Genomic DNA, 26,034 nt, shown 5'->3' on the forward strand with positions numbered 1-26,034 from the left:
AAGATAACTTGTACTTTAAAATAACAGAGGGGACTAGCACTATTGTATTTTTATGTAGTAGTACTACCAGGCATTCACACATGGCACCAGATTCATGCCCCATCAAGAGAAACAAAGCACTGGTGCCTGTTTCCTCACCAATTTACATTTGGAATCTCAACCCTCTTTATACTGGCTGAGTATCCCATTCAAACGTTTAGTTGTTCTCGAAGTGAAGAATATTTTGTTAACCTAGACAAAAATTCCCCTGAAGCAACTTGTGCTCATTGCTTCTTGTCTGTGCCCAACATCTTTGTGAGAAGAGTGGGCTGAACAAACCCAATTCCTTCAACATTTCTTCATGTGCCAAGTTCTCCAAACCTCTCATCATCTTGGTGACCCTCTGGATCCTCCCCCATTTTTCTATTCTCTGTCTTGAATGTGGAGGATCAGTGCATTGAGGAGACCCCACATAATAAGGTAAAAAGTTTCATTAATTAATTTTAAGTTACTGATTTTTTAATAGACATTTCTGTCCCAAACAGGCATTTCATCTGTAAGTCCCAGAAACACAAAGGGGCTAACGAGCCCTCATAAGGTCTCACCTACACCCAGATGAGTGTGAGAGCATTTACAGTCAGCTAGGAGGCATTAGGATGGGAAAAGTTTTGTAAAGAGGGGAAAGGCCATCTTATTCACTTTTGAAGTTTTCATGTGGCTGGTTTTGCCCAGGCTTAGTTCAGGTGTTAAATGAGTTTACAAAGTGTTGTAACCAACCACCACTAGAACAAAATCTCACTTTTGCTGTATGTTCCAGCACTAAAATCCAGCAGTGCAAACAGTGTCTGTTCATTCTACCACTGAACTGATTTTGTGAATTAGGAATTTCTGGGTTTGATTTTTCAAATAGGAGAAAGAGTCTGTGCAGAACTGCCCTCCCAGGGAGGCACCAAATCTGCTAATTAATGGTTTAATCCTGATAGTTAAAAATCATACAAGAACAGCATAAAACCCCATAGCTGGGACACACTAATTTTTCCCCAGCAAGCCCATTCTAGTTAATCTCTTCCATCCTCCCACTGTGTTCACCTTTCACATATGGCAGCTCTGTATCATAAGGCTGGTACCTAAAATTAGGCCGGCCCTTGCTATGCTCCCTCCTACTCCTACCCACTCCTTGCATATGTGTGTGGTTTGTAAGGACCAGCTGTGAATTTTGCCCCTGTAAACACTGTTTCTCTAGCATTTTAATAGGACTAGATTTCAAATATTCTACATTAACAGCTATTTTCCTCAAGAATGCTTATCTTAAATTTTCACAAAAGACAAGTAGAAGTTCAAATATTTTAAATCAAGTATTTTAAAACTTTTGGGATCTTTCCCGTTAGATGTATTAGGACCTATGATGTTTTCTGTCTTAGAACAAAGGGGAAACAGTAATGCTTTGTTTAAGGTTATCTTTCAGCAATTTATCTAAAAATCAGAAGTTTCCCATGGAGGCATTGTGTACTTCATGTGCTCCATTGGAAGGTGGAGAATTTGCTCCAGATTAAGTAGAAGACTAAAGTCAATACTTAGAAAATACAGATACAGATTAATAAAAACCATACATGACGTGTTCCAGTGGATTTTTAAATCATGTCTAACAAATCAGGTTTCTACTTGGAAAGCCAGACACATTGTATTTAGATACTATAAAATTTTATTTTGTTTGGTTTTGCTTGGGAAAGAGACACCATTCACTTTACTGAAAACTGGGCATTCATAGAAACTGTTTATCATTTTAGCTGAGCTAAGAATAGCAGAGCATGTGTGATAGATGAACAAGTTCTGTAATATAAACATTGATGTCTTACAGGACTAGAGTTAAAGGTATGATCATAAAAGGAAATAAATCACAATTGATTTTACTTACTGCATGGTAACTTGAAAATATAAATTTGTTCCTTTTCTAAATGTTCTCTGCACATTTCTACTGCTTTATAAATGAAGGATGCAAACCCCAACACACTGAGGTGTGTTCAGCTCATTCCTGAATACTATGGTGTATTACAATATCCTGGTTATCTGCAGGTTATCTCTAGCAAGGGTTGTGGTCCTTGCTGGAAGAAATCAGTTAAGTTCAAATCATAGCAGACCTTATGTAGAAGTAAATTTCTGTATGTTCCGCTTAGTTTTCAGTCAGTTCAGAGCAGCAAGCTAAGAAAACTCATGATCTGCCATACTGATTTCAGCAGGGAATTGAAATTCCCCTGGACTGAATCCAGTGCCAGCTCTGCTCCCAGCTCCTTGTAAAGCAGTAGACAAGTTACTTGCACCAAAATTAGCAGTTATCAAGACATCATTGTAGGTGTCCCCATCTTAACTCTGTGGGGATGATGTTTTGTGATGTTTTGTGGGTAGGGATGGGTAATTTGAGGCATGCAGTGCTGGTTCCACCAAGTTCAAAGAAAGCTGCAGTTACTTACTTTGCATCTCTTAAAATTTGGACTTTTCCTATTTTACATTTCATATAAAAAAGAGTTTGTTTTTGAAAATAATTCCTTTACCTGTCATCCTCAAATTCTCCTGAATGAAAATAAAGAATAGTTATATAGTCACAAGAAGTGTCAAATATTTAAATAGAACTGGCTGAGCACTAACCAAGTGCTATCTGCTATTATTGCTGTTTTAAGTACAGGGATCCAGAGCTGTCTCCATCCATCAGCTCACCATCAGATCACACACCTTCTGGTGAAGCCATGTGAATCTGGGTAGTCCTGACATGTTTTGATTCGATTTTTGGAATTCAGTTTCTCTGATTCTCACTGAAATCATTTTGCATGACTATAAGGAAAATAATCTCAGATGTAGAACTAGGAAACTTGGCATTGGATTTTATGATAACATGAGCTTGTAATACAAGAATGTTAAGACCTTAAGCTGCTTTTGATTGGGCAATCTTTTTTTTTTCCTGGGAGGTTGTTTGTTTTTTAATATCGAGAACCAAAATGGAGAAACATTCTTTCAGCTTCCACAGATACTGCACACTCTGTCCAGCTTCTGGCCTGTCACAGAAGGCATCTGTTAAAATTTCTTCTGTGAGAAAACACAAGAAAGTGAAATTATTTTGCTCCTTGGGTTTTGGGAGGGCTGTCGGAAGCAGATCAAAGCACACAGCAAGGTTTTTCAGGATGTGCTTCATCTGGAGCAAAGTCACTGCTCCAGGTTCATGTCAGTTTCGTGCACAAGGAGTTTAAACAAAAGCCTTGAACGTGCTCTGATGCATTTGCAAATACACAGCACCAGAATTTTTATGCAGCTCACTTAGAGACAGGACTGTGAGTAACTGCACACATTGAACCAGCACTTCCAGAGGAACAGCACTTGGCTGATACTGGGGGAGACAGATTTCAGGTGGTACTTTCAAGCTGAGAAGTGCCTGTGTTGTCACTCAAACCTTAGTTCTGGTTCAGCCTTGGCTCAGATCCTACTGTTGTTCCTGATTTTATTTTAGTTCAGGCAATTTGTTTATTGTTGACAATTTTTAATGATGCAGCATACACTATTTGGCTGGATAAATCTTCCTAGTGATTACTGCCCTCTGAAATGGCTCACAGATTTTTCTGAGTAGACAAGGGTTTAATTGGTTTAATCAAGGAATAAATAGTAAGACTGTCTTCTGGGGTTTCACTTTATATCCCTCAATCTTTAATTAATACTCAAGCAAAATCTGCAATCCCAGAGGGAAATACAAGAAACATTTATGTTGCCTCAGGACACAGCTCCATGAGGGGACAAGTGCTCTTGATCTTATTACACCTGTAAAATTAAGGTCACTGACATTTTCCAGGACCTGCCCAGCATCTCCTGGGGTACTGTTAGAGGTTGTATACTCCTTTTGAAATGTCTTGTAAGAGGGTACAGGCTTAAATGAACTTTAACAAAAAAGGAAAAAGAAAAAAATTAATGATTCCATTCAAATAATCCTATCTTGATAAATGCAATGCAAAAACCCCTCTCAAGCTGCCTTTTAGGATTTGTGTCTGGTACCTGTCATCTTTAGATGCTCTCAGGATTGACAGATAGATAGATAGATAGATAGATAGATAGATAGATAGATAGATAGATAGATAGATAGATAATACTTGCATCAATGTCACTCAGTTGTTTTATTTTGCTCTAATTGCTTACCTGCTAAATTAAAATGCTTAGTTACAGCTCAGAATAAGTTATTCCTGGCAGATCCTCCCAGCATTTGCTCTTCAAAATAGCAAGAGTTTTCCAGTGCTTGACAGCATTTAGTGTCTGCTTTCCAACCCCTGGCCTTTCCAAAGGGGATTCCAGCCACGACAGACACCTTGGCTGGCTCTGCAGGTGTGTGCTGCCTCCAAGAGCTGAAGAAACAAAATATGAATACCAAGTTTAAATTCATAAGGGACAATAGCAAAGTGTTAAAAGTACTGGCTCTGGAAAGCTGAGAAATAGTTCAAGTTAGGATTGCATTCCTAAAATGTGTGATGTGCAGAACCAGCAGCTCCCTATTATATTTAATAGAATAATAGAATGATTTAGGAGCAGGTAGAGATTTGAGGGCAACAGAACTGACCCACTTCCAACATTTTGGCCATCCTGCCTACCAAATATTGCTGTATTTATCTAAACTCCACAGCCATGTGAGGGAGCCTGGCTGCAACTAAAGGCCAGTTATTGCCATGATCCCATGGACTGCCTTCAGGAGCAGCAGCTCCCTGGAACTCCTGCTCCATTGTGAACTGCTCTAATAGGGAAGGGTGATTCTCTTTCCCTGCCAGGATGTAAAGGTCCTCAAGATGCTGCTGCTAGCTGGGACAGCTCCACTATTGTGCAGGATCTGTGTTTGATTGTATATTTTCTAATTATACAACATTTCCAAACGTGTCCAAGGAATTATGATCATGGCTTAAGAGAGTTGCTTTAGAGAAGCATGAGAATAAGAGTTGAGAGCCTTCTCTGAGGTGTAAAATTTTGGACAGTGGGTTTGAAACAGATAAAGGATCCTTGCAAAGCAAAGGGCTGTCCCAAGCACAAGGGGAGCAGGAACAGAAGGGCCTGAAAACAAAAGCCAAAGGTAGTAATTCCAGCAGATCTTGTGAAGCTGGTGGAGTCCAGTACAGAGCAACACAGAGCCTGTGCTAGAGTAGGCAGGGAGGATGGCAGAGCCTCTGCATGAAGGATTAAGTTTCAGGATCTTCATTCAGAGGCATTGTTCTTTATTTTCCTGTAGTTCTGGCCCTCATTAGCCTCCAAGCCAGCAGTGCCCTGGGCCTGCATGCCAGTGGGTAAGGAGGGAGTGAGGAGCTGGTGTTCCCTGCCCTCTGGCAGATGGCACACACTCCTTTCACAGCAACTCCAGCCCTTCCCACTGGGAGATGCATGCAAGTATGAAAACTACCAAAGCACAATGTGGAATATATTTCTGGGTAGTGTAGAGCACGTCCCCTTCAAACCCATTGCATCTACATCTAGCAGTGCTGTTTGCTGCATTTTTTAATGATTATTGCTGTAGCAACAGTGAAAGCACCAAAGGGTGAAGCTCTCAGGGTGTGCAGTGCCTCAGGCTCTCAGCAGGGCTGGGGGCCACCAGGCCTTTGCAGAGGTTTTGTGCAGAGATCAGGAACAGCTTCATCAAGCATCAGTATTCTTCAGCTGAGCAGTCTTGTATGTTAAAGGGGCTAGCAAAGATTGGGAAATCAAAAAGCAAAGGCAGATTAAAAGTTTAGTGAAATTACTACTATGGATTACGTGGATTTAGTTTATGGGTTATGCTCATTAAGGAGAAAAACATGGGGTTGGTGTTGCTTTACACGAGCAGAGTTTCACTTTCATCTTCCATACTGCTGAGTTTGGTAGAGAAGAACAGGGCTCATCTGAGGCCAGAATTTGGCATTTTAAGTTCAGATACAGCTAAATCCTTTTTGGCCCCTAATGAGTAATGGTCCCTATTCATTAGGAGAATTTGACTGAGTAATTTCTTAAGGCAGCATCTCGTCTCCTGAACTGATCTTAAACAAATGGGTCTTGCACAAGGTGGCTCCTTTTAAAGCTCAGGAACCCTGGTGCAGTGGAAACATTGAGCCAGGTGTTGTGAACATCATCCCATGTCAAAAGGGGGGAAAAACCAACTTCCAATAATGCATGTCAGGTTTGTAGGGCAACATCCTGCACTGAGACCCACAGCACTTGTAGTGTCTGCAAGACTTCACAGTTCCCTGTTAGGCTCCAGATTTTGGCCCTGGCTGGAGAGCACAATTTAAGGTGAAAAAAAGTATTGATAATGCTTAAAATCTAAAAAAAAAAAGTGCAGATATTTTTTCCATTAGCTTTTCTCTGAATTTTTGCATTATTCTTTTCTTAAAAGATTGTCTGAGGTTGTAGTTTTAAAAGAAATAATTTTCCATGTGAAGAAAGAAGAGCCATAAGGAGAGTAATTATAATGGCATTTGAAATAATCCGCTACTATTTCTTTGCCAAAACATCCCTCTGTTCTCATGTTTTGTTTTCCCAAGCTCTGAAATTTGTCCTGCAGTTTGCCAATGTTAAAAAGACAGACTAATCTACTGACATATTTCCAGATCAAATGTTTCTGTGTTCTAGCAATAAATTTGGCTGCCCTCCGATAGCAGTGATTTGTTTGAAAACCTAAAAATCTTTAAATATTGCTAATTGCTCTGAAAATATTAAATTAGACTTTTGAACAGGAATGTTTGCAAATGGAAAATGTTGTACATTTAAACTTTGTAATGCTGGCTTTACATATATTCCTTTAATATTCAAATCAGTTCCATTAGTTAAGCAAAACCTAGAGGTAGATTTGGACTCCCTCTCACTTTTTATTGCTGGCCCTTACACACAAATCAGAGAGGATGTATTTCTAATACAAGAATGTTCTCCAAACCAGTAAATCTGGGATTATCTCTTTGGACTGATTATGTCAAAGCTCTTTAGTCACAGCACTTTTGGAGAGCTAAAAATAAACAGCAGTGGGGTTTATACATTTATTCTCTACCTAAATAATCTGCACGTATTGTGTGTGTCTGTCTACAATGTGAGACATGGTATCTGGACTTAATGTTTATTTATAAGAACTCTTTTCCTAGGAAGGATTTTGGCAAAGGGTTTAAACCAAACTGTCTTAAGAGAATCGCCCGTGGGATAAAGTCTAGAGCAAGCTGAAAGGAGCTGGGTTCAAACCAGAAGTGTTTGCAGCAGCAGCTTGACAACAGAGCAAAACTTGGCCCCATATGTGTCTTGAAAATTAATGAAAACTGGTTCTTTTCTTTCTTACCAGTGATGAAACAATCTTATGCCATCAAATACAGAGAAAGGTAACCCAAATTTCAGTGCCACAGTTTTGCACTGTTAAAAGATCTGGAGAATTTTGTGCATTTAATTTGTGTGAGAGCAAACTGAAGTTCTTACAGCAGTAGCAGGAAGTTGGGCATGCTGTCATTTGCCTCCTGGCCCTGGACAATGTAGGAGAAAAATCTTCTGAAGAAGAAACACTTTACAAAGAATTTTTAGTTGGATATGTCAAAGACCTGTGGATGCCTTTCCATGTAACTCCTTACTCCTGTGCAGTCTCTCCCATTTCACCAGGTTGATGCTGCATGCTCAGGAGAAAATGGAGCCAGGGCTTCAGGTACACAGCAGGTCAGGGTATGCTACACGAGGAAGTAAAATGGGAAAAAGAAAAATATTCTAAAATAATTTTGTTCTTATTTAAATTCAGCAATGGATTGCTCAGAAATGGTTTGATAAAAGTAGGCAACACTTAAAATAGTGCTGGAGGCAATAAGTCTTGCATTGGCAGACGTGGAATGGATGGAATCCAGTTCATTCAGCTCCCATAATTCTGCAGGTATTGGAAGAAGTTCTGTGTGTTATACCAATAAATCACATGCTGGGACTTCAATTTGGAGCACATCTCCAATACTAAGCCTTATTGACTGAATATTTTAATTGGGAAACAAGGCACTTCCTGACATTATAGAAAACATTGCAGAAATATGCAGCAAAGATATTTTTCTGAGTATATTTACAAATGTAAATATATTCATAATATAAATATGAATGCATACATTTCCCTGTGTTGTAGAATAATGGAAACTGTGTTCTTGGTTACACAGACTTTATTACCAAGTCTTTCATAAAACATTGTAAAAAAACTCTTTTCATGTTCATGTTGGCCGTCACCTGACTTTCTAAAGGTAAACATTGGAAATGTTTGGCAAGTTGCTCTTATTCCTAGTAAAAAAAGTACATTTCCTTTCTTAGAATGAAAGAATTACTGTCCTTAAGAGTAGTCATTGTCTGCTGCAGTGTATTTTCTGTAGGAACATGTTTTTAATTTTTTCTTTTAACTCCTGTGAAGCTGATCCTACAACCCCAGTAAGGCCTTTTTTGGTAACAGAAGAGGGAATGGAGTCCATCCAGTCCTGCTCCCACCAAAAGAGCACTTCTGAATTGGTTTTACACATAACTTGAGTTTTGGAGTATGATTTTTTTTTAAATGTATGAGAAAAGAGGGTATGGCCTTTATATTCCACTTTGTCTTCCTTGTGTGGTCCTTGCTCAGGCATTGTGTCAAGTGAGGTAGTGCCTGAATTCACAGGTTACCTGTTCAGAGCAGCAATTTACATTAGGATTATATTTACCTTTTGGTGAACAGTATCATCCTCATCACACCCAACTGATTCTAAGCTCAGTGCACTCAGCTGAAAGGTGTGAATAGTATGAACATGGTGATGAGAACAGTGATCTCAAATCCATCACTCAGTGTAGTGGAACATTGACTCGAATTCCTACTTCAATATATCTGTTCTTGTAATCAGTTATTCAAGGGAGTGTTCTCACACAGAGAAAGACAAAACCTGTTCTCACTTGAAAAGGTAAATCCAGAGTAGTTCCTTCAAATTTAATTAAACCAATGCACCTGGAAAGTGAGTACAGACCTGGGCTTTAGGGACACTGTTAGGACATGTGAGAAGAGCCATTTGTCCTTCATGGCATTTATTATACCTACAATATTTTTCAGCTTGTTCTTGCAGTGAATTTAGGTTACAAAATTAATCTTTGCACTGACTTTACTATAAAAGCTGTGAATTTATTAGCAAGATTTTTTTTCCAAGTAAAAAGAAGCTATTTCCTTTCCCAAGAACACATTATTCCAGAAGGGAGAAGAGGCAGTGTGTTGCCCACACACAGTATGGCTCACATGCACACACCACTCACAAGGTGTGCAGTGTTCTCACCACAGACTCCAAACCTGTCCATGTGTCTGTCCTTACTGAGCCCTGCTTGGGCTCTTTCTGTTCACACAGAAGCTTTCCAGAGACTATAAAGCAGCTTAGCCTGCATGTCAAGTGTAGGGTTTAAACCTTAAAAATCAGCACTGATGCCCTTTTATTGTGTGTAAAGGCTGTGGGAGCATGCCCAGAATTTGGGCTATAGGATGTGTAAAAAACATAATTATTTTTCTTTTTTATTCTTTCTGCAAGAAGAGGAATTAGTTAATGATGCTAGAATAGTAATCATGGAGTTGTTTGGGTAGAAATGACCTTAAATACCCTCTCAGTCCAACCCCCTGCCATGGACAGGGGCACCTTCCACTATCCCAGTTTGCTCCAAGCCCCATCCAGCCTGACCCTGGACACTTCCAGGGTTCATGTTCTAAAGAGCTGAGTGTGTTTCTACAATGTGATTCCACATTTGCTCAACTCCCTCTTGACTACCCTGCCTCCCTCAGGCTGTAACCAGTGAGATGGCCATGGTAATATCCTGCTGTGTTAATTGTCTGCAGCTCCAATAATTAACAAGAAATGTCACCAGTCTGTGTCAGGATTCTCATACAAAAGCATTCTCTTTATTGCTCTGGGATTTGGAACCTCCAGTCCAGGTTCTGGCTGTCTGAAGACTCCACATTTTGTTTTTAAAAATCTTGCCGTTAGCAAGAAAAAGACAATTATGTGTTTGAAGGTGTCATAATGATTGTTACAACTCCAGACTCCACCTGGAATTCCTTGCTTTGGGATGGGTAAGCCTCTTTTGGGTTGCTGATAGCATTTCTTGTTGGTTTTTAGCCATGTGACACAGACAACGTCCTGGATCCATCCCGTCACGAGCGCTCTGAGCTTGCTTTGCTCCGAGGAGGAGGAGGATGGGATCAGAGACCTTCCCAGGCCCAAGAGCTGAGGACAGCTGTGGACAGAGAGTAGTTTGCCTGGTTGTAGTCCCTTAGTGAGCAGATGCACAGGTTTTTAATCTACCTGCTTTCTAGTGTGATGTAGTAATACCTGGTGACATTTCTCCTCATCAAGCTGGAGGAAGTTCTGCTGGTTTTGAGAAGGGTTTGTTGATGTGTGCTACAAAGGATGCAGGTGCCACAGGAGTCCTTAATCTGCTCCATTTTGGTGTGCCAGGGATCAGTCTCACCTTAGGGCCCAGTCTGATCTTTTCATGACTTCCCCACAGACCCATAATTTCTCTGACCTGAAGCTGAATTTTCCAGGTCAGCTGAAATTTTCACAGCTCTGTGCAACTTGAGATTTAAGATAGGACCACTGGTGGTAGATGCCAGCTGATGGTTAACTGACAGATGCAAAGTGAGGTGGGATTTTTGAACCAATGCTAGTGAGAATAATGGGGATAACTTCACTGAAAACTCTTATTTCTATGGGAGAAATCTTCAAATAAGTTTTGCTACTAGAAATTTAGTGATTTGTTACAAATATTGGAGCCCTGATGACTTCTTAAACGAATACTAAGATTGGTTGTTAAGCTTTAGAAAATGTGTCTTTGATAAGTCATCAAGTAAAAAGTAAGTTTTCGTAGAGGGCATCATACTCTGACAACAATATGAGGCAATATGAAAATTATTCTACTTTTGTACTCTGCTAAACCGATACAGACACACATCAAATACTTCAGTAGAAGCTGTGAAGTTTCAAGTACAATGAAACCTGTGAAACCACCTCCAGGATCCACAGAAATCAGTCACCTCCTCAGAACTGGTCTTTTAAGTAGAACAAAATCATTTTGTACACATAGGTAATGTTTTAAAGAGGATAAAGAAAATTATGGGGAGTGCTAGTGCAAGTTAATGAACAAGGTTTTGTGTATCTCAATAGCACAGGATATTTTAAATCTCATTATTCACAGCACAATGTCTGATGTCAGCTTTGTCAAATGTATGATTCTGTGCTACATTTTTCTGGAGGCTCTTTATATATGTGTTGTGTATATAATGGTGGGTGTTACTAATGAATGAGACAGACCTGAACCCACATAAGCACTGATGGATATGCCAAAAAAAATCTCCAAATCTGCTTCAGTCCACGAGGCAGAAGGGGATTGTGGCAATGTGAGGAAGGCACAGGCTGCAGTCACATTTTTTGAGGTCTGTCTTCAGCAGGTATGGCATTGGAGTTAAGAATCCTTGTCCTCTGAGGAATGAATATCAAAACCAGACTCACTCTCAATTCTGGTGCCTTGACCATGCTCTCTTGTCCTCAGCAGTGCAGAGCTGTGCCAGGTCAGGCTCACTAGAACAGTTGATCCTTTTGAACCAAAATAATTCACCTTTTTTTGAAATCCAAGTCAGGCCTCTGAATAGCAGCCCAGTAATCTCCTGCACTTGGCCAGAGAGCTGGAGAGCACATCACCAAATGTTCTTCCTGAAGCTCACAAAAGAGGCCTTTACAGGCTTTGCAGGAAGTAGATGTCAGGGTATATTGAATAAGCAAATAGGAAAAAATTTGGTTTGTACTTTCAACTAGGTCAGACACAAATCATCTGTGAATCTACACAGGTGGTGTGGATTAGGGGGAAAAAGCTTGCTCAGCAGACCCACAGTAACTTACATTTCTAGGAAAACTTCTCCTAGCAATTACACATGAATTGTTTAGCCATATTTGCTCCAGTGGCTGCTGCATGCTCCACAGCCTCCTTTTTGCTCCCAGAGAGCTCAGGCCAAAGGGACAGAGCATGTGCTTCAGTTTCAGGCTTGGACACTCCAGAAGCATTTTAATGTAAATAGTTTTTTCTCAGAATGGCACAGACTCATGACCTACAGAAGATATGTTGTCTGAATTCCTTGTGGTATTTGCTGTGGTAGTCATTTCGATGCTTTATGACAGCACTTTCTGTTCATATTTCAGTGATACCCAGCCTGCACACAGATTCCAGTTCCCCAGTTCTGTTCAGGAGAGGTTTGAGCCACCACTTGGCTCTTGCTGCCTCGTGGCTGTGTCAGCCAGCTGGGTGCTCCAAAGGGGAGCAGCTATTTAGGGATGAGGACTGTGGCTCAGGCAGGCTCTGCACGAGCAGGGGCTCCATGGAGAGCAGCTCAGAGCTGTCCTTCTGCTGGATCAGTTGCAGGGGGACAGCTCTGCACGTGCTGCCCTTCCCAGGTGTGCAGCCTGCTGTGCACAGGGACAATCTGCCTGCTCCTCTCACTGCCATCTCCCACAGACCCCAGTGTGGCACAAACCTGCAGCCTCTTCCTCTATCTCTCTTAGCAACTTGCCTAGAAATTAAAGATTTTAGAAATAGATCTCTGCATCTCTTCAGCTACTCCAGTGAGCATTTCCCTCCTCAGATAATCCACCAGTTCACATTCTCTGGGGTTGAGAATACATTTTCTTACCTACGATCTCCAAATGTTCCAATCTATTTTTGTACACTGGTATACTTGTTTCCTAGGTTATTTCTCTTGATCTCCCCTTATCTCTTCCTTTATGTGAAATAGTTTTGTGAAATTTTGCTTAAGCTGAACTGTGTATACTGAGAAAATGGTTCTAGCATAACTTGGAACAGAATTTGTAAAGAGCAGTTGTCAGCATATGCAACACTGTAAACAGCAAATTTTCATTTTTATTCCTGAATTTAAAAAATTAAGTGGAAAATATACTAAAGTGCATGTGATAGCCTTTGAAATAATAAAATTACACCTTTATATTATAATGAATCTGTCCCACATAACATTCTCCATCTGTTGTTAAAGCCTCTTGTAACAGACTGCTTTAGGAATGGTTTGGTTCATTTCTGACACTCGGGAGGTGCCTGGTGCCACTGAGGTAAGCAAAGGAAGATCCTTTTTAAAAAGTATTTCTGGTTGTGGAACAGGCTGGGCTGTGCAGGGCTGACTGTGGGCAAGACTCTCCAGGAGCTCAGGAAATGCTGCTCTGGCTTGGCTTGTGAAATATTTCATTTTCTGGGAACTGTTGGGATTCTTAACCTGCAGTTCAATACACACAGGACTCCAAGTTCCAAAATTCAGTGGCCTTTTTGCAAGTGCTTCTCTGAGTGACTTTGGTGTGCCTCTATTTTAAGTCAGCAGCAGAAATTTAAGTCAGCTTATGAGCCTTTGTTGAGTTCTGTGCTCCTGGTCCTTGTCTGTTACCAACACTCCCTACTCCAAAGACCCTGCAGGGAGTGAGCCTAGTCACACCAGTTCAGACTGGCACCTGTCAGGCCAGGCACTGGGGCCAGCTTTGTAGAGATGTTTAGCAGCTTAAACATGTTCGTGGAGTTAATGGGAATTAGGCACCTAACCTACTTAGATGCTGCTATAAATGCTGCTAGGCATGTTTAGGTACCTAAATACCTTAGTAAATCTTTCCCCTGGCTGCTTGCAGTGATAGTACATCAAAAATCAAATACCAGTGACTAAAGCCTCACCTTTGTCCTCTGTAACCAGCTTTGCCTTTCCCTGAGGATTCTTTTCATGTAACACTAAAAATACCAGCCAGCTCACAGGTTGTACAATCCAGACTCTGCTCATATTTTCTGGTGGCTTGATTATTTATTGCTCATTCTAGATTTTTTTCCAACAACAGTGGTTGATGTTGGCATGGATTTAATAGGTTGGTATTTTCACAACACTCATCTAAGATAAGTTATTTTATTACAAGATAATACAGGTGTTATTTTATTACAAGATAATATGCTGTTTACAGCAGTGCTCAAGATGCTAGAGAATTTAGTCCAGCATTTTTCTAAAGCACACATAAGCTGTGTTCTTCCTTCACCTTAAGAAGGATGTTTGATAGAGATGTTGAACTGCAGCTACACAATCCTTATTCACTGAGGGCTCCAACGAGGGAGGTTGCTGAAGTGACCCCTCATCCTGATGAGGAGGAATGCAATTTCTCCAGCCAGTCACTACGGGGAATTTTTGTTTCACTGTTAGGCTTCTTGGCTAAAAGCAAACCATGAAAAATCAGTAGTTTTGCTGCTGTTTCACATAAGTCACTCTTTCACCCTGACCCCCAAAAGCTACACTCTGATCAGAAATGTCTCCATCTCCTCTCAAGTACCCTGCCTGTCATCTACCCACAAGGCAGTATTTCCCTGTGGTCCAATTATTATTATCATCAAGAACTATCCTTGCTCTTGAATGTGAAGAGAATTCATTAAAAATTATTGAAATGGGAAAAAAAATTATGTTTCTTTCCTGAAATAGAAATGTAACAATAACAGCACTTATATAGGAAAAAGAAAGGATCCAGGGAAAGCAAAGTATTGGGGTTCCTGCTGATGTTTTCATTTTCATTCCAAAGGCTGCTATCCCTGTTCCTTTCCAACCCCACTCTTCCTGAGAACAGCAGGAGCATTAAGTTCTCCAGGGACAGGGCCTGGCTGAGCTGCACATTTTAATCTCCAGACTGAGTCACTGGGGACCCATCATTAGGGGCTGTAATTAGTCACTGTGGGGCTTACGTGTTCCATGCTAAAGACAGCTACTCATCACTGATGGCATGGCATGAGCAGGAGCAGAGAGGCCCAGTAAGAACCTGCCTGGAACTCTCAGACCATATTACACCAATTAAATGCAGAACTGTTGTAAATAATAAAAATACAGAGGATCAAACAGGCCCTAACTGTTGAAGAATGCCTGTCTTGTTACTTGGCTAACTGAAAGATGCAACCAAAAGGAATTTTGGTACTAACTGAAAATGTGTAAGTGCAATTATCTCTTACTCCTTTCTCTGTTCAGCTTTGGGCATGCAGTCCAGTCCCTTGAGCCTAAATTCTCCCTTGCTTAACCCATTCTGGCTGCAGATGCTGAAGCAGCACAGTCCTGCAGGCTCTGCTGTTTCCAATAACCACTTAGAGTCCTGCAGAGAATGATACAAAAGCCAAAAATGAAATCAATAGTAAATGTTCACTAACAGGAAAACTTCTGTGGCTGGCTGAGGATAACAGAAAAATGTTTAACTGCTGTGCTCAGAGGTTGGTTGGTACAAAACCCTGAAGTCTGTGTCAGACCAGGTTTGTTATTGTTGCTTGTCCCAATGTTTTGGATACACAATTTAACCTGCTTACAGGAAACTGGAGGAAAAGGCCTTGGTAATTTCACCACATTCATAAAAAATGCAGGTTCTCATTTATAAGAAAACTCAGTAGTCATTCTGACTGACATTTTGAACAGCACCAGTGACTGCTCCCAGGGAGCTGTTCTGGGCCAGGGACACTTGCCTGGAGCACAGGGGGAATTAGCAATTCAGCTTCTGATGTGGCTGAGGGAAATTACAGCTCTCCAGGTAAGGAGAAGGACTGAGTTCCTTTTTTAGCTATAGCCAGAAGGGAAAGGGCTCTGGGGATTGGAGCCAAGGTCTCTGGGGCCAAGGGCTCTGGGGCTAGAGCAAGGACAGGCACACCCTGTCAGGGGCATCACCACCTCCCTGAGCTCGGGAGCTGGATCCTGGGGAGTGCTAACAGGGGAGCTCTTCCTTCCTCTGACAACTTTTAGCTCATTATAGTAGAAAGCCCTCAATCCAAAAACCAGTGTGCTCTGCAAAGGCATCAACAAGCTGCAGCTGCAGGCAGGTAGGTGAACCAGCAGAGATGTGCAGAGTAGGCTGTCATTCCTGGCCAAAGCCAAGGCCACGGCTCAGCTTCCTCCCTCTGTGCCCGCTGCACTCAGAAATTGTTCTTGGATCCATCTATCTACAGCTTTCCCGCCCTGCCCAGTTCCCATCTGATCCCTCCCCTGGAACAGAGCAGTGGTCAGCACACTCTCCCTGTCACTGCCATGTTTCCAAGGGAAGGACTGCAGCTCTAATACCTCCCAAGTGGGTAAATTGAGTTTGCAGTAATCCCAAATACCTGAGATAAGAAGCACAGCTCTGCCATGGAGGCTGAGGGCTTTAGAAGCAGGGAGGCACAGGGACTCTGATGGATGTACGTGCCTCATGTCGTGTCCCTGCCCGGGCTGGAGACTAATTGGATTTCACAAATGTGACTTCTGTGCTTCTTGATCACAAAACCAAATTAAACCTCAAGAAGTTATGAATAAATCAATACCTGAATGTTTGCCTAAAAAAAAAAAAAAAAAAAGTCTCATTCCATCTCTGCCTCAGCAGAAAACTCAGAAAATGAAAACTTCAGAACTATTACTTTAAAACAAATAAGAGAAGCAAAGTACAGCCAGCAGATCTGAATTCCTGGGTGCACTGAATAAAATCAGTCATGTGATAATGATGGGATTTTCTAGAACACCTTTTAGGCATGCAATTTCTGCATTAAATCTATTCAGATGTCCCTAGAACATCTGCTTCTTCTGTAAAATGGGAGTAACTGCCACTTTTTACAGTGCACTGACAGCTACAGATAAAAGCCTGGTAATTGCTAGCAGGAACTACTGCCTAACCAGAGATTTTTTTCAAAGTTAACTTGCCAGGATTTTTAAGACTATTGCACACAATAGCCCTGTGCCGGTTCACACAACTCTGGGGGGTGGAGTACATGTTAAAATTGTAGGTTACAGTGGGATTCAAACAGATTCCAGCCTCCCTTGAAGGCAGATCAGACACAGCTGATGCTGGGAGCCGCAGCAGCAGAGGGAGCAGAGCAAATCCCCAGATTTGCTGTCAATGTGACCTAAAATCACTGGGAGCTGCTTTAGCACGTGGGTGCCATGGGCTGCTCTGCTACCCTTCAGGGAGATACCTGAACACCTGCTAAAACCCTGGGTAGCCCCGAAAGAGAGGAGCCATTTATAGGCACTGCCCAGGAAGATCCATAGCTCCACAGCAACACAGTCCTGGCTGCTTTTCATCTCCTCCCTCTCTGCCTATCTTTATTCATGAGTCAGGGTGCAGGGAAGATGAAAAGACTGCTGGCAGACTTCTCCCTGGAGTCTGCACTTGGAATGGTATCACATTTCCAGGGAAGCCTCACTTGTGCTCCCAGCAAGGTTGATCCTCGTGGGAATGCCATCATTCCTCTGCAGTTCTCAAGGCAGGCAAACATTATCTTTATCATCCATACACTGAGGCACAGAAAGTCCGTAAACCTCATCTGCTTTGGTGAGATCCAGAGCTGGAGTAAGATTTTACTGCTCTCAAAAAACCCAATATTTTGATGGATTAGGCCGGTGCCAGGCTGTCCCTCTGGTCTTTTACAGCAGCCACTTGAACAGCTGTAAAACAGCACCTAAAAACCAGAGGACTGCTGGCACCCAGGGCTTGAGCAGAGCAAGCTCTGCTACAGAAAACCCAGCTGACATCTTTCTTTGTAAAAGGGAATAGCAGCTAGTGAACAGAAAAGAGGAATGTCCTCCACTAGGGAGGACTTCTGAGCTCAGAATAGCTCCTGCCATCCTCTGTCACAGCCTCACTCTGTGAGCCAGGGAGAGGCTGCCAGGGTTCTCAATTCTTGTAGACAAAGTCCTCTGCCTGGAGAACCTGCAGACTGGAATAAAAATCAGTCTGATTTTTGTAATTTTGAGGGGAAATGTTAAAAATATGAAAAAGAAATCAAATCTCCTGTTAACTAATATAAAACTGGAAAGCCTAATGGGTTTTTCAGTTGATTTCAAATTCCCATCAGTGCTGTTGGTGCTGTTGCTGTATCACAAAGGGGTCTTCACTGACAAGTTTATTCTCTAAACAAAGCAAAACCACTGCATTTTATGTCTGTGACCACAGTGTGTGTTAGTTACAGGGTCCTCTCCCAAGAACTCATGCGTGTTTTACTTTTTATTCAAATTTAGAAGCACACTCAGATGACAGCAAATCCTATGTTTATAACAAAGCCAGTGTTCCCTTTTCAGAAAAGCCAGTGGTATGGACCACCATAGACCCTTGTCTGACCCTGATGCCAGAAATAAGACATTTCCACAGATTTCTTTGAATTTCAAACCCAGTTGCTGTGGCAGGGAGCTGTAGCAGCTGCAACAGTGAGAGTGAATTGTAGTAGAGATTACTCGAGAGCAACTAATCTTAGCATAACAAAGCCTTTGACTGGCTTCAAAAGGATCTCAGTGCAATTCTTAATAAGTCAGTCTCACCTACTCACAACACAGACCAATCAAGGTGTTTTCTTGCAGGACAGCATCTCACAGTGTCCCGGTCCCAGGCTGGACCCACCACCAGCCATGTCCATCACCTGCTCCAAGGAGCTGAAGTTGGCTCAGCTCTCAACAGCCCCCAGCACGTCAGGATCAAAACACTCAAATCCAACTAGGGTCTCAGCAATTCAGTTTTCCTATGAGGAGCATTTTAAGAGGGTTTGTGCAGAAATCTGCAGTGACAGAGGTCGACGCTGATGCTGTTACCAAGCAGACACTGCTGAGCAGCCTCTGAGCAGCTCAGTGAAAGGGCTTGAAAGATGGAGGATCTTCATCCAAAAAGGATGTTACTGTGAGGTTCAGAGAAATCTAATGTTCTGCTGTAAAACTTTCTACTGGAAACAAGTACCTGGCTGCTGTGTACAAGAGGTTTGCAACCTGTCAGTGTCATAACAGACCTTGTTACTTTATATATCTAAGAAATCCCACAGTTAACTCTGGCAAATACAGGTGTTACCCTCTTAAGATCCCCCTACCTGATCCTACCGAAAACAGGGACAAAGAGAGAGAGACAACACTGATGAAAACTCAGTGACTTTTCAAAGGTCATGCAGCAAGTGGTGGCAGGGGTTGGAGAGCCAAGGTCACCAGCCTGGTACTTCCACACCTGCACTGAACTGTCTCAGTAAGTGCAGGCTCCAGATCAAGTGTAAAGGTTTAAATTACAAAAAAAAAATTTTATTCTTCAAAAACAGTAGTAAAAAAAAAAAAAAAGGCTTATAATCTTTTTATCTCCTGCTCAAGAAAATAAAAATAGTAAGACAATATGAGCTTCTTGCAGAAAGGACAGGTTTTCCAGGAAAGAATTTACACAACAGAATAATTGTCAAGTCAGTTAGATAATGACCAAGATAAAATAATAATGCTTGATATCTGAGCAAAGCATAAGAGAAATGTTCCCAAAGTCTTGTCTAAATGTCTGCAACAGCTGACATTTTGTTTCTGTTGCATGGAAGCTTCTTCGCCATGGAGGCATTGCTCTGCCCGATGGCTCCAGGACAAAGAAGAAGGTTCCCCAAGGATAAAAACAATCCTGAGTTGTACAAGCACAAATGCAGAGTATTGTGAGGGGCTGATTGTGCTGAATGGAGCCAGCGGATGGGACTCTGTATCCATGGCAGCTGAGGAGGTGACTCATGGCACCACTATAAATACAAACTTGCCTGCCAAAGAGCACACGAGTAAAATCTGCATTTGTACTGTGTTTGCACAAGCAGCTTGATACACCACTTCTCCCAGCATTCCCAGTGCATCCCTCAGGATGAGATACTGGTGTGGAACAGGAGAGACCGCACTGTCCCCCTGCTCTGCCTCCCCTTGTCCCAGCTGATAGCACTCAGGGATATCGCACCCCGGCAGCGGCAGCACTTCCCGGGCTGAGGGAGGGATCATGCCATGCCGCGCCATGAGGGCACCAAAGCAGGGAGTGAACATGGATGAGTACAACTGCAAGAGCTCAGCTTACAGTAATTCTAAATGTTTGCTTCACTCAGGAGCAAGGCCCTGGCAAGGGCAGTGCCATCGGTCACTAAGAACAGAGTGATGGCACAAAAGGAAGAGGTGGCTGCAAATGGGATAGCTATTAAACAGCTGCACACCACCTTACCTGGATCTCTCCTGGGAAGGAAGAGCACAGCACTGGAATATCTGAAAGTTCCTAGAAGGAATCGCAGCCCTCGTAAAGACATCAGGCAGAGCTCTGCTGGCAGCCTGGAATTCGCATCAGCAAATATTTCGGGATGTTTGCGCTTGCAGAGGAGACTGCAACTTGCCTGCCTAGGAAGAAAGGGGAAAAGGCAAAAAGCCTCTCCAAAGTGAGAGAAGTGCCACTTGCTTCGGAGCTGGGGAGCTCAGTACCCCTGGGGCGGATGCAAAGTCGTCTGTGGGTTTCAGACTACGCTGCTCCCTCGGCCAAGGGAACGAGGGTGGAGACGCCCTCCCGCTACTCCTCCGGCTGAGTGGTGATGGGTGTGAGTCAATCAGTGGGGAAAGAGAGCTGCGTTCCCGGCTGCTCTGCAGTCAGAGGTCTTAAAGAGATAGAAATAGGATTTTAAAAAATACGATACCTAATTCTTAATGATTTTTAGGAGGCACAAATAACGCTCTCATTACAAGAACCTTATTCTCTCTGCATTGTTTAAATAACCCCGGGCTCGGCAAAGGTGGGAAAAAGTCAGAAAGCTGATTTGGTTCAACACTTTGAAAAACGCTTTGAAATAGTGATAGACAAGCACTTCCTCTCCATTCAGGGTTACAAACCAAATGAAATCTCACTGCTCTGGTAATTTTTCACAGGTGTTATTGTACGGCTTGAGATTCCTATAAAATGGAAAGATAATCAAATTGGAATCCTATTAGTATGTACCTTTTGTTAGATTAGCAATTTCACAGTATATTAATTTTTTCCTAGATTAGTTTAAATGTGTAACAGCATTTGATTTAACAGAGCTGCATGGGCAGACAGTATTTCAACACTGTGAACATCTGTTCCAAGTTACCAAAATTCCAGCTCAAAAACAAATATTTCCACCATAAAATCAACCCAAACATTATTCTGAGTGTTGTAACAGATGCAAAATTATTCTGGCTCCCTCTGCCCTGTGGTTTGGCTCTTTCCTTTAACTTGATGTGAATATATTTATTTAAACACTTCGAGAAATACATATCTGAAATGGCTATTTAAGCTTCCTTGGAGTGTGTCTGATGTTGCTTCAACGTTTATGGTCAGTTGACAGACTGCCTCATCAACGACAGATTCTATTAATTAGTGTAAGCTCTGGTTACAACTTTGCAGATAAACCTGTTCTGGAGCAGCACTTAAAGTCCCATTCAAGTGTTCTGAACAGTTCAGCCCAACAGCACAGTACTGATGAGCCTGAGTTTGTGAGAGGAGCAGAGTTTATTTTGGGATTTATATTCATTCTGTTCTGGCCTGTTTCAGTGGGCTCTTTGCCCCCATTGTTACTGCTGCTGGTCATCTGTCATGAGCTAAATGAATCAGAAGAGGTATTGATTTTTCTGGCATAAAGAAATGTGATTTGTTTATTAAACATGAAATTTGGAAAGAGGCTTTACAAGAGGGTTCCCATTAATGGTCTGAGTATGTGAATAAAAATGTTTACTTAGGCAGAAGCAGCAATTCCATACTTTGAGGTGTTTAATTGCATTAAGCTTAATATGAGCAACTGGGATACAAGATTTATTTTTTAATAGTTTATATGTAACAGCTCAGCCAGACAAAGAGAAAACTGAATTATGGTTCCATAAGTAACTACAAACTCCTGTATAGAGAAAAATCCTTTTAGTTCATCCCTCCTTGCACAAAATACCCTCTGGGGGCAGAAACAAGGCCATGATTTGAGGATGACGTTTTGGAGTTGTTAATCATTTTCTGTCTTAAATGCTTGGAGAAAAACTGTGTGTGTGGACTAAATATAATCCTGCCTTTAGTGCTGGTTGGGAAATGGGAGTCCCAGGCCATTTCTCTCCCACAAACAATGGGAGAACACTGGGCCACAGGGAGACAGGAGGATAGCAAAGGGAGCACTGCAGGACCCAGGAGTCTGTGTCAGTCAGTGGGAACCACACAGGGAGTTCAGCCATAAGAACCTGCATTATTCCCTTGAAGGGATGCCAAAGTTGTTATGAAGTTGATGGCCACATTTTCCAAAGGCAATTTGTTAATAAGGCATAACAGCAGAAATACTAGGGAGCTGCAGATATGTAAACCTGCATAAAAATGTGCACTTTGGTCAACATTTCTATTTTTAAAGAGATCAGAACCCATTCTATATGCAGTAAGCTACATCCTTCTATCGCATTATACATTAGCTTTATACATTGTTAATTAGACCTAATTTAGGCCTCAAAAAATCTCATTAAAATTCTGATTAGTGCTGTTGGCAAGCAGCCATCTAAAAAGCCTCTATTTCTTTCTTTGGTAAGTTTGAAGCCGCTATAACAAACAGTAAAAATAAGATCACAGCCTTCTTTCTCATGCCAATCAACATAACGTATTCTCCAGGTCAAAGTCATTTAAGAGAAAATACAGGAGGAGGACACCTTTATCTTCCTGCATGGATGCTGTCAGGTGGCTATAGAAAATTATATGTTTATGCCCTTTGGCAGTTAAAAACCAAACAAACAAAAAACCCCAAACCTACGAAACTTGTTATGAAAAAGCCAGTTTTAAGCCTTCAAAACTAACTTACTCTGCAAGCCAATAAAGTAAAGGGGTTTTTATAAAGGCTTTAAAAATTAATGTGAATAAAAATATTACAAAGCTGGTTTAATATTAAAACAGTTCTGTCTGATGTTTCTGCATAACTTACTGCCTAATGCTTTCCATACTGCTTGTAGTCTAAATGCCTGGCCAGGAAAACATACAGACAAGAATATCTTTAGTCCAAATACAGTCAATTATGCACCCACATTGGTGCAGATAACTTTAAAAGAAATCATGGAATAGAAAAGAAAAAAAAAGTCAAAGGCAGAACAAAGCAACAAACAATAGCAGGGCTGCTCTGCTTCCTTGTGCCTGTGTATGTTGGGGGGTTGTTAAGATACAGCTGCCAGCTATCATTGTATTCGTCTCAATTAACTTAAACATTTCACTTGAATGCAGAAAAACTTTACAGAGCTGAGTGCTGCTTGAAATGGCAAACACGAGGTGTCTCTTTCAGTGTACATTGTCTCTGTGCACATCTGTCCTCGCAAGAGACCCAAGCAATGAGCCTGGGCCTGCAGAGGAGCCACCAGGACTCTGCAGAGCTGCTCACTCCAGCAGAGGAGAGGCAGGAGGGCTCTTATCTGTCCCTGTCCCTCAGAGCACAGTCTGCAGTGTGCAGCTGCTCCATCCTGCACCACCCTGGACACTGGTAGGACAAAGCCAACATATGATTATGGGAAAATACCACCTTTTCCTTCTGATAAACACCCAGCCATGCTACTGAAATCCAGCCTTGGGATGCTCTCTACCAGTAAAGCTGTTTCTGGCTGGAATATACATTTTAAAAAAAGTCCAACTTACTCTATTTTTCCAAGCCTTTTTAAACTGTAATCTTTAGAGGTCTAATCAGACCTTCTGTATCAAATAAATTAGGGAGATAAACACACACAGAATCCAGGGTGCATTTGCCTCTTAAGACAGTGTTCAGTCTCTGTGATGCATTGATATTTGCATAAGCAGGTTTTCAAAAACCTGGGAAGCCTGGTAGGCTGATATTTAACATATTTTGATATGATATGGCAGCTAGTTACCAGCTGAAATTCCTGATGAGAGATTTAAATAGAACAAAATGGGCCATAAGAGAGGTGGTAATTTAGCAGAATGCCCTGGCTGGGTGTACCTGTGGTACCCAGGAAGGGCACTGTGGGCTGACAGCGGTGTCAGGAATCTGGTCAGATACTGCATGGAACTGAGAGGGGGAGTGCATTAAAAAAAGAGGGGGAAAAGAACACCCCCACTCACAGAAACAACAGTTAATTAATCTAAACCTGCAGGACAAACTGCATACAGTTAATAATGTGCATTTCTGCACTACTTGCTGCTGTTACAGTAATTCTTTCATTAAAAGACATAGCATGACTTTAATGCCTTAATGTTTAGAAGCCTGATTTTTGTCTGTAGGAATTTTCCCAGTCTTCCACAGAAGGTCAGGCTTTCCTGCCAAAGATAAGAAAGGTTTATCATATTTCTGGATTCTTAATAATTTAAACACATATGATGAAGAACTCGTCTGTGCTTTCTGCATTTTGTTTTTTTCCAGAGGGAAACCTGGGAGCAAGGTGGATGTCACAGAATTAATCACAGAAAGAAATCCTAAGCTTAGGGCAGCCTAGTAAGCCTGAAGCCCAAGGCAGCAATCACTTAGTGACTTTGAGACAGCTCGATGGAGAGCACAGGTTTGCAGTATCAAGCTGTACAGATCCCGAGCTGATAAGCCTATGCATGTGGAATTCTTCAGGGGAAAGTCTGCCTGACCTTCCCCAGCACCATGCCTCCGGCAAGCTCTCTGAAAGCAACCATTTGAAGTCAGAGAAATCTGGGTCATTGACTTCAATAGAAACTCTGATTAAGGAGGGGATGATGCTCAGCTCCTGTACCTTTCACTCCTTCCTTCTGCTGCAGCTCTGCCTGGGGATGGGCTGTTTTATTCTGTGTTCGTGGGTGCTTTTCTGTCTCCAGGAAAACCGATGCCAAATTCCAAAATCAAACAGCCTGAGCATGTAAGAACAGCTATTTCTAAACTGTCTTCTTGCAGCACGCAAGCCAAGAGTGAAAAAGGAAGAGGAATGGAGTGCAGAGGAATAAACTGAAGGATCAAGTTGTTTTTCCCATTGGCACCAGCTGGGAGTTGTCCTTATTGAGGGGAAGGTCTGACTGAAAAACGGGTCAGCTACTCCCTTATCTGTTGTCTCAATCCAGTTCTGTCATCTGGCTGCTTACACCTACTGGGTCTGAATTATTCGCCAAGGCACCACAGGCAGAGGTGCCTGGAATGGCCTTGAGAGTCTGGTTAATGCTTTACAGGGGGAAGGTTGCTTTAAAAAGCAGAGCAGAGTATTTGTTCCAAAACTGTAGTCATCACTGAGAACCACACTTACTGGGTTCAAACCAGGTCAGCTGCCCAGGCAAGAACATGCATTTGATCTATGCTGTCATGGTAAAGGCTGCCTGTAAATTTTGGCAGAGAAAATTATTAATCTTTCAACTCACAGCATATAAGCAATGACTAGTAATACCTATTTTTCTGAGAACTGGAATGCCTTTTGGAACCACCCCAGATTACTTAAGAGAAGTTCCTCTGCCATCACCCAAAAGCAGTTCCAAACCTGTCTCTACCACATTCAATTAAAGTTGAAAAAAAATTAATTAAAAAATAATGAAAAAAAGGCAGGAACATGGTTCATTCAACAGGCATTTTTCATCTTGTGAGGAGCCCCAGCTCGCTCAGCTGCACCCCACGGGGACAATAAATATCCATTTTTCAGTAATTCAGTGCTGTGGGTAGCGGCTTTCACTTGGAAAGCCAAGTGAGGGCCCTGGCCAGAACCTCTGTGGAGGGGAGGGAGGTGGGGGGCAGGCATTGCTCCTCGTTGTGTCTCAACCTTCTCTTCAAAAGCTGCTGCTTTTCAGCTCAGTTGGGTGTGGGTATCTGAGCGTTCTCATGTGGCTTTTCATGGCCCTCCACGTTCTGTGTCACATATCTGGAAATGCACTGCCCTGTGAGGCCAGCCTGGGAACTTGCACTGCTTTGGGACAAATCAGAACTAAAACAAAGGCTGAATCATGAGCCTTTTCCAATTCTCTCCTGTTTAGTTTTTTCAGGGGGTTGTTTTTTGGGGTGTTTGTTTTGGGTGTTTTTAGGTTTGGAGGTTTTTTAATTTTTGTTTTGTTTTGTGGGGGTTTTTTGGGGTTTTTTGTTTTTTTTGTTGGGTTTTGTTTGTTTGTTTGTTGTTGTTGTTTGATTGGTTTTTTGTTGCTTTTGGGGTTTTTTCTGAGCATCTCGCTCAATCCTTTCAACCATTGTTTTGGCTCCCAAAGGGCTGAAGTGGAGATCTACTCAGTAGATGAACCAGTGGGTATTTAAGGTACTGTAAACCATTTTTTTTTAGTCTGTCCTGTGCCTTGACCCGAACACTTGTTCTGCATTATTTATCCTCTCCATCTTGCAGCTTGT

General features: G+C 41.9%; 1 protein-coding gene across 11 annotated transcripts in view; it reads left to right on the top strand.

Annotated features, from left to right (window-relative positions):
* Positions 1-25,801, top strand: part of STXBP4 (syntaxin binding protein 4) — an 80,536-nt gene extending 54,735 nt beyond the window's left edge. For 10 of the 11 annotated variants that reach the window (XM_038157484.1, XM_038157480.1, XM_038157481.1 and 7 more), the window contains one exon: positions 10,080-12,964. In XM_038157484.1, coding sequence (XP_038013412.1) covers positions 10,080-10,191 — 112 coding nt within the window. In that variant the 3' untranslated portion in view covers positions 10,192-12,964. Of the gene's footprint in view, positions 1-10,079; positions 12,965-24,120 lie in introns of those variants that run through there. The other variant, XM_038157482.1, reaches the window with a different exon arrangement.
* The last annotated feature ends 233 nt before the right edge of the window (positions 25,802-26,034 follow it).

This window comes from Motacilla alba, chromosome 18 (assembly GCF_015832195.1).
Source record: "Motacilla alba alba isolate MOTALB_02 chromosome 18, Motacilla_alba_V1.0_pri, whole genome shotgun sequence".
In the NCBI taxonomy this organism is placed as follows: domain Eukaryota; kingdom Metazoa; phylum Chordata; class Aves; order Passeriformes; family Motacillidae; genus Motacilla; species Motacilla alba.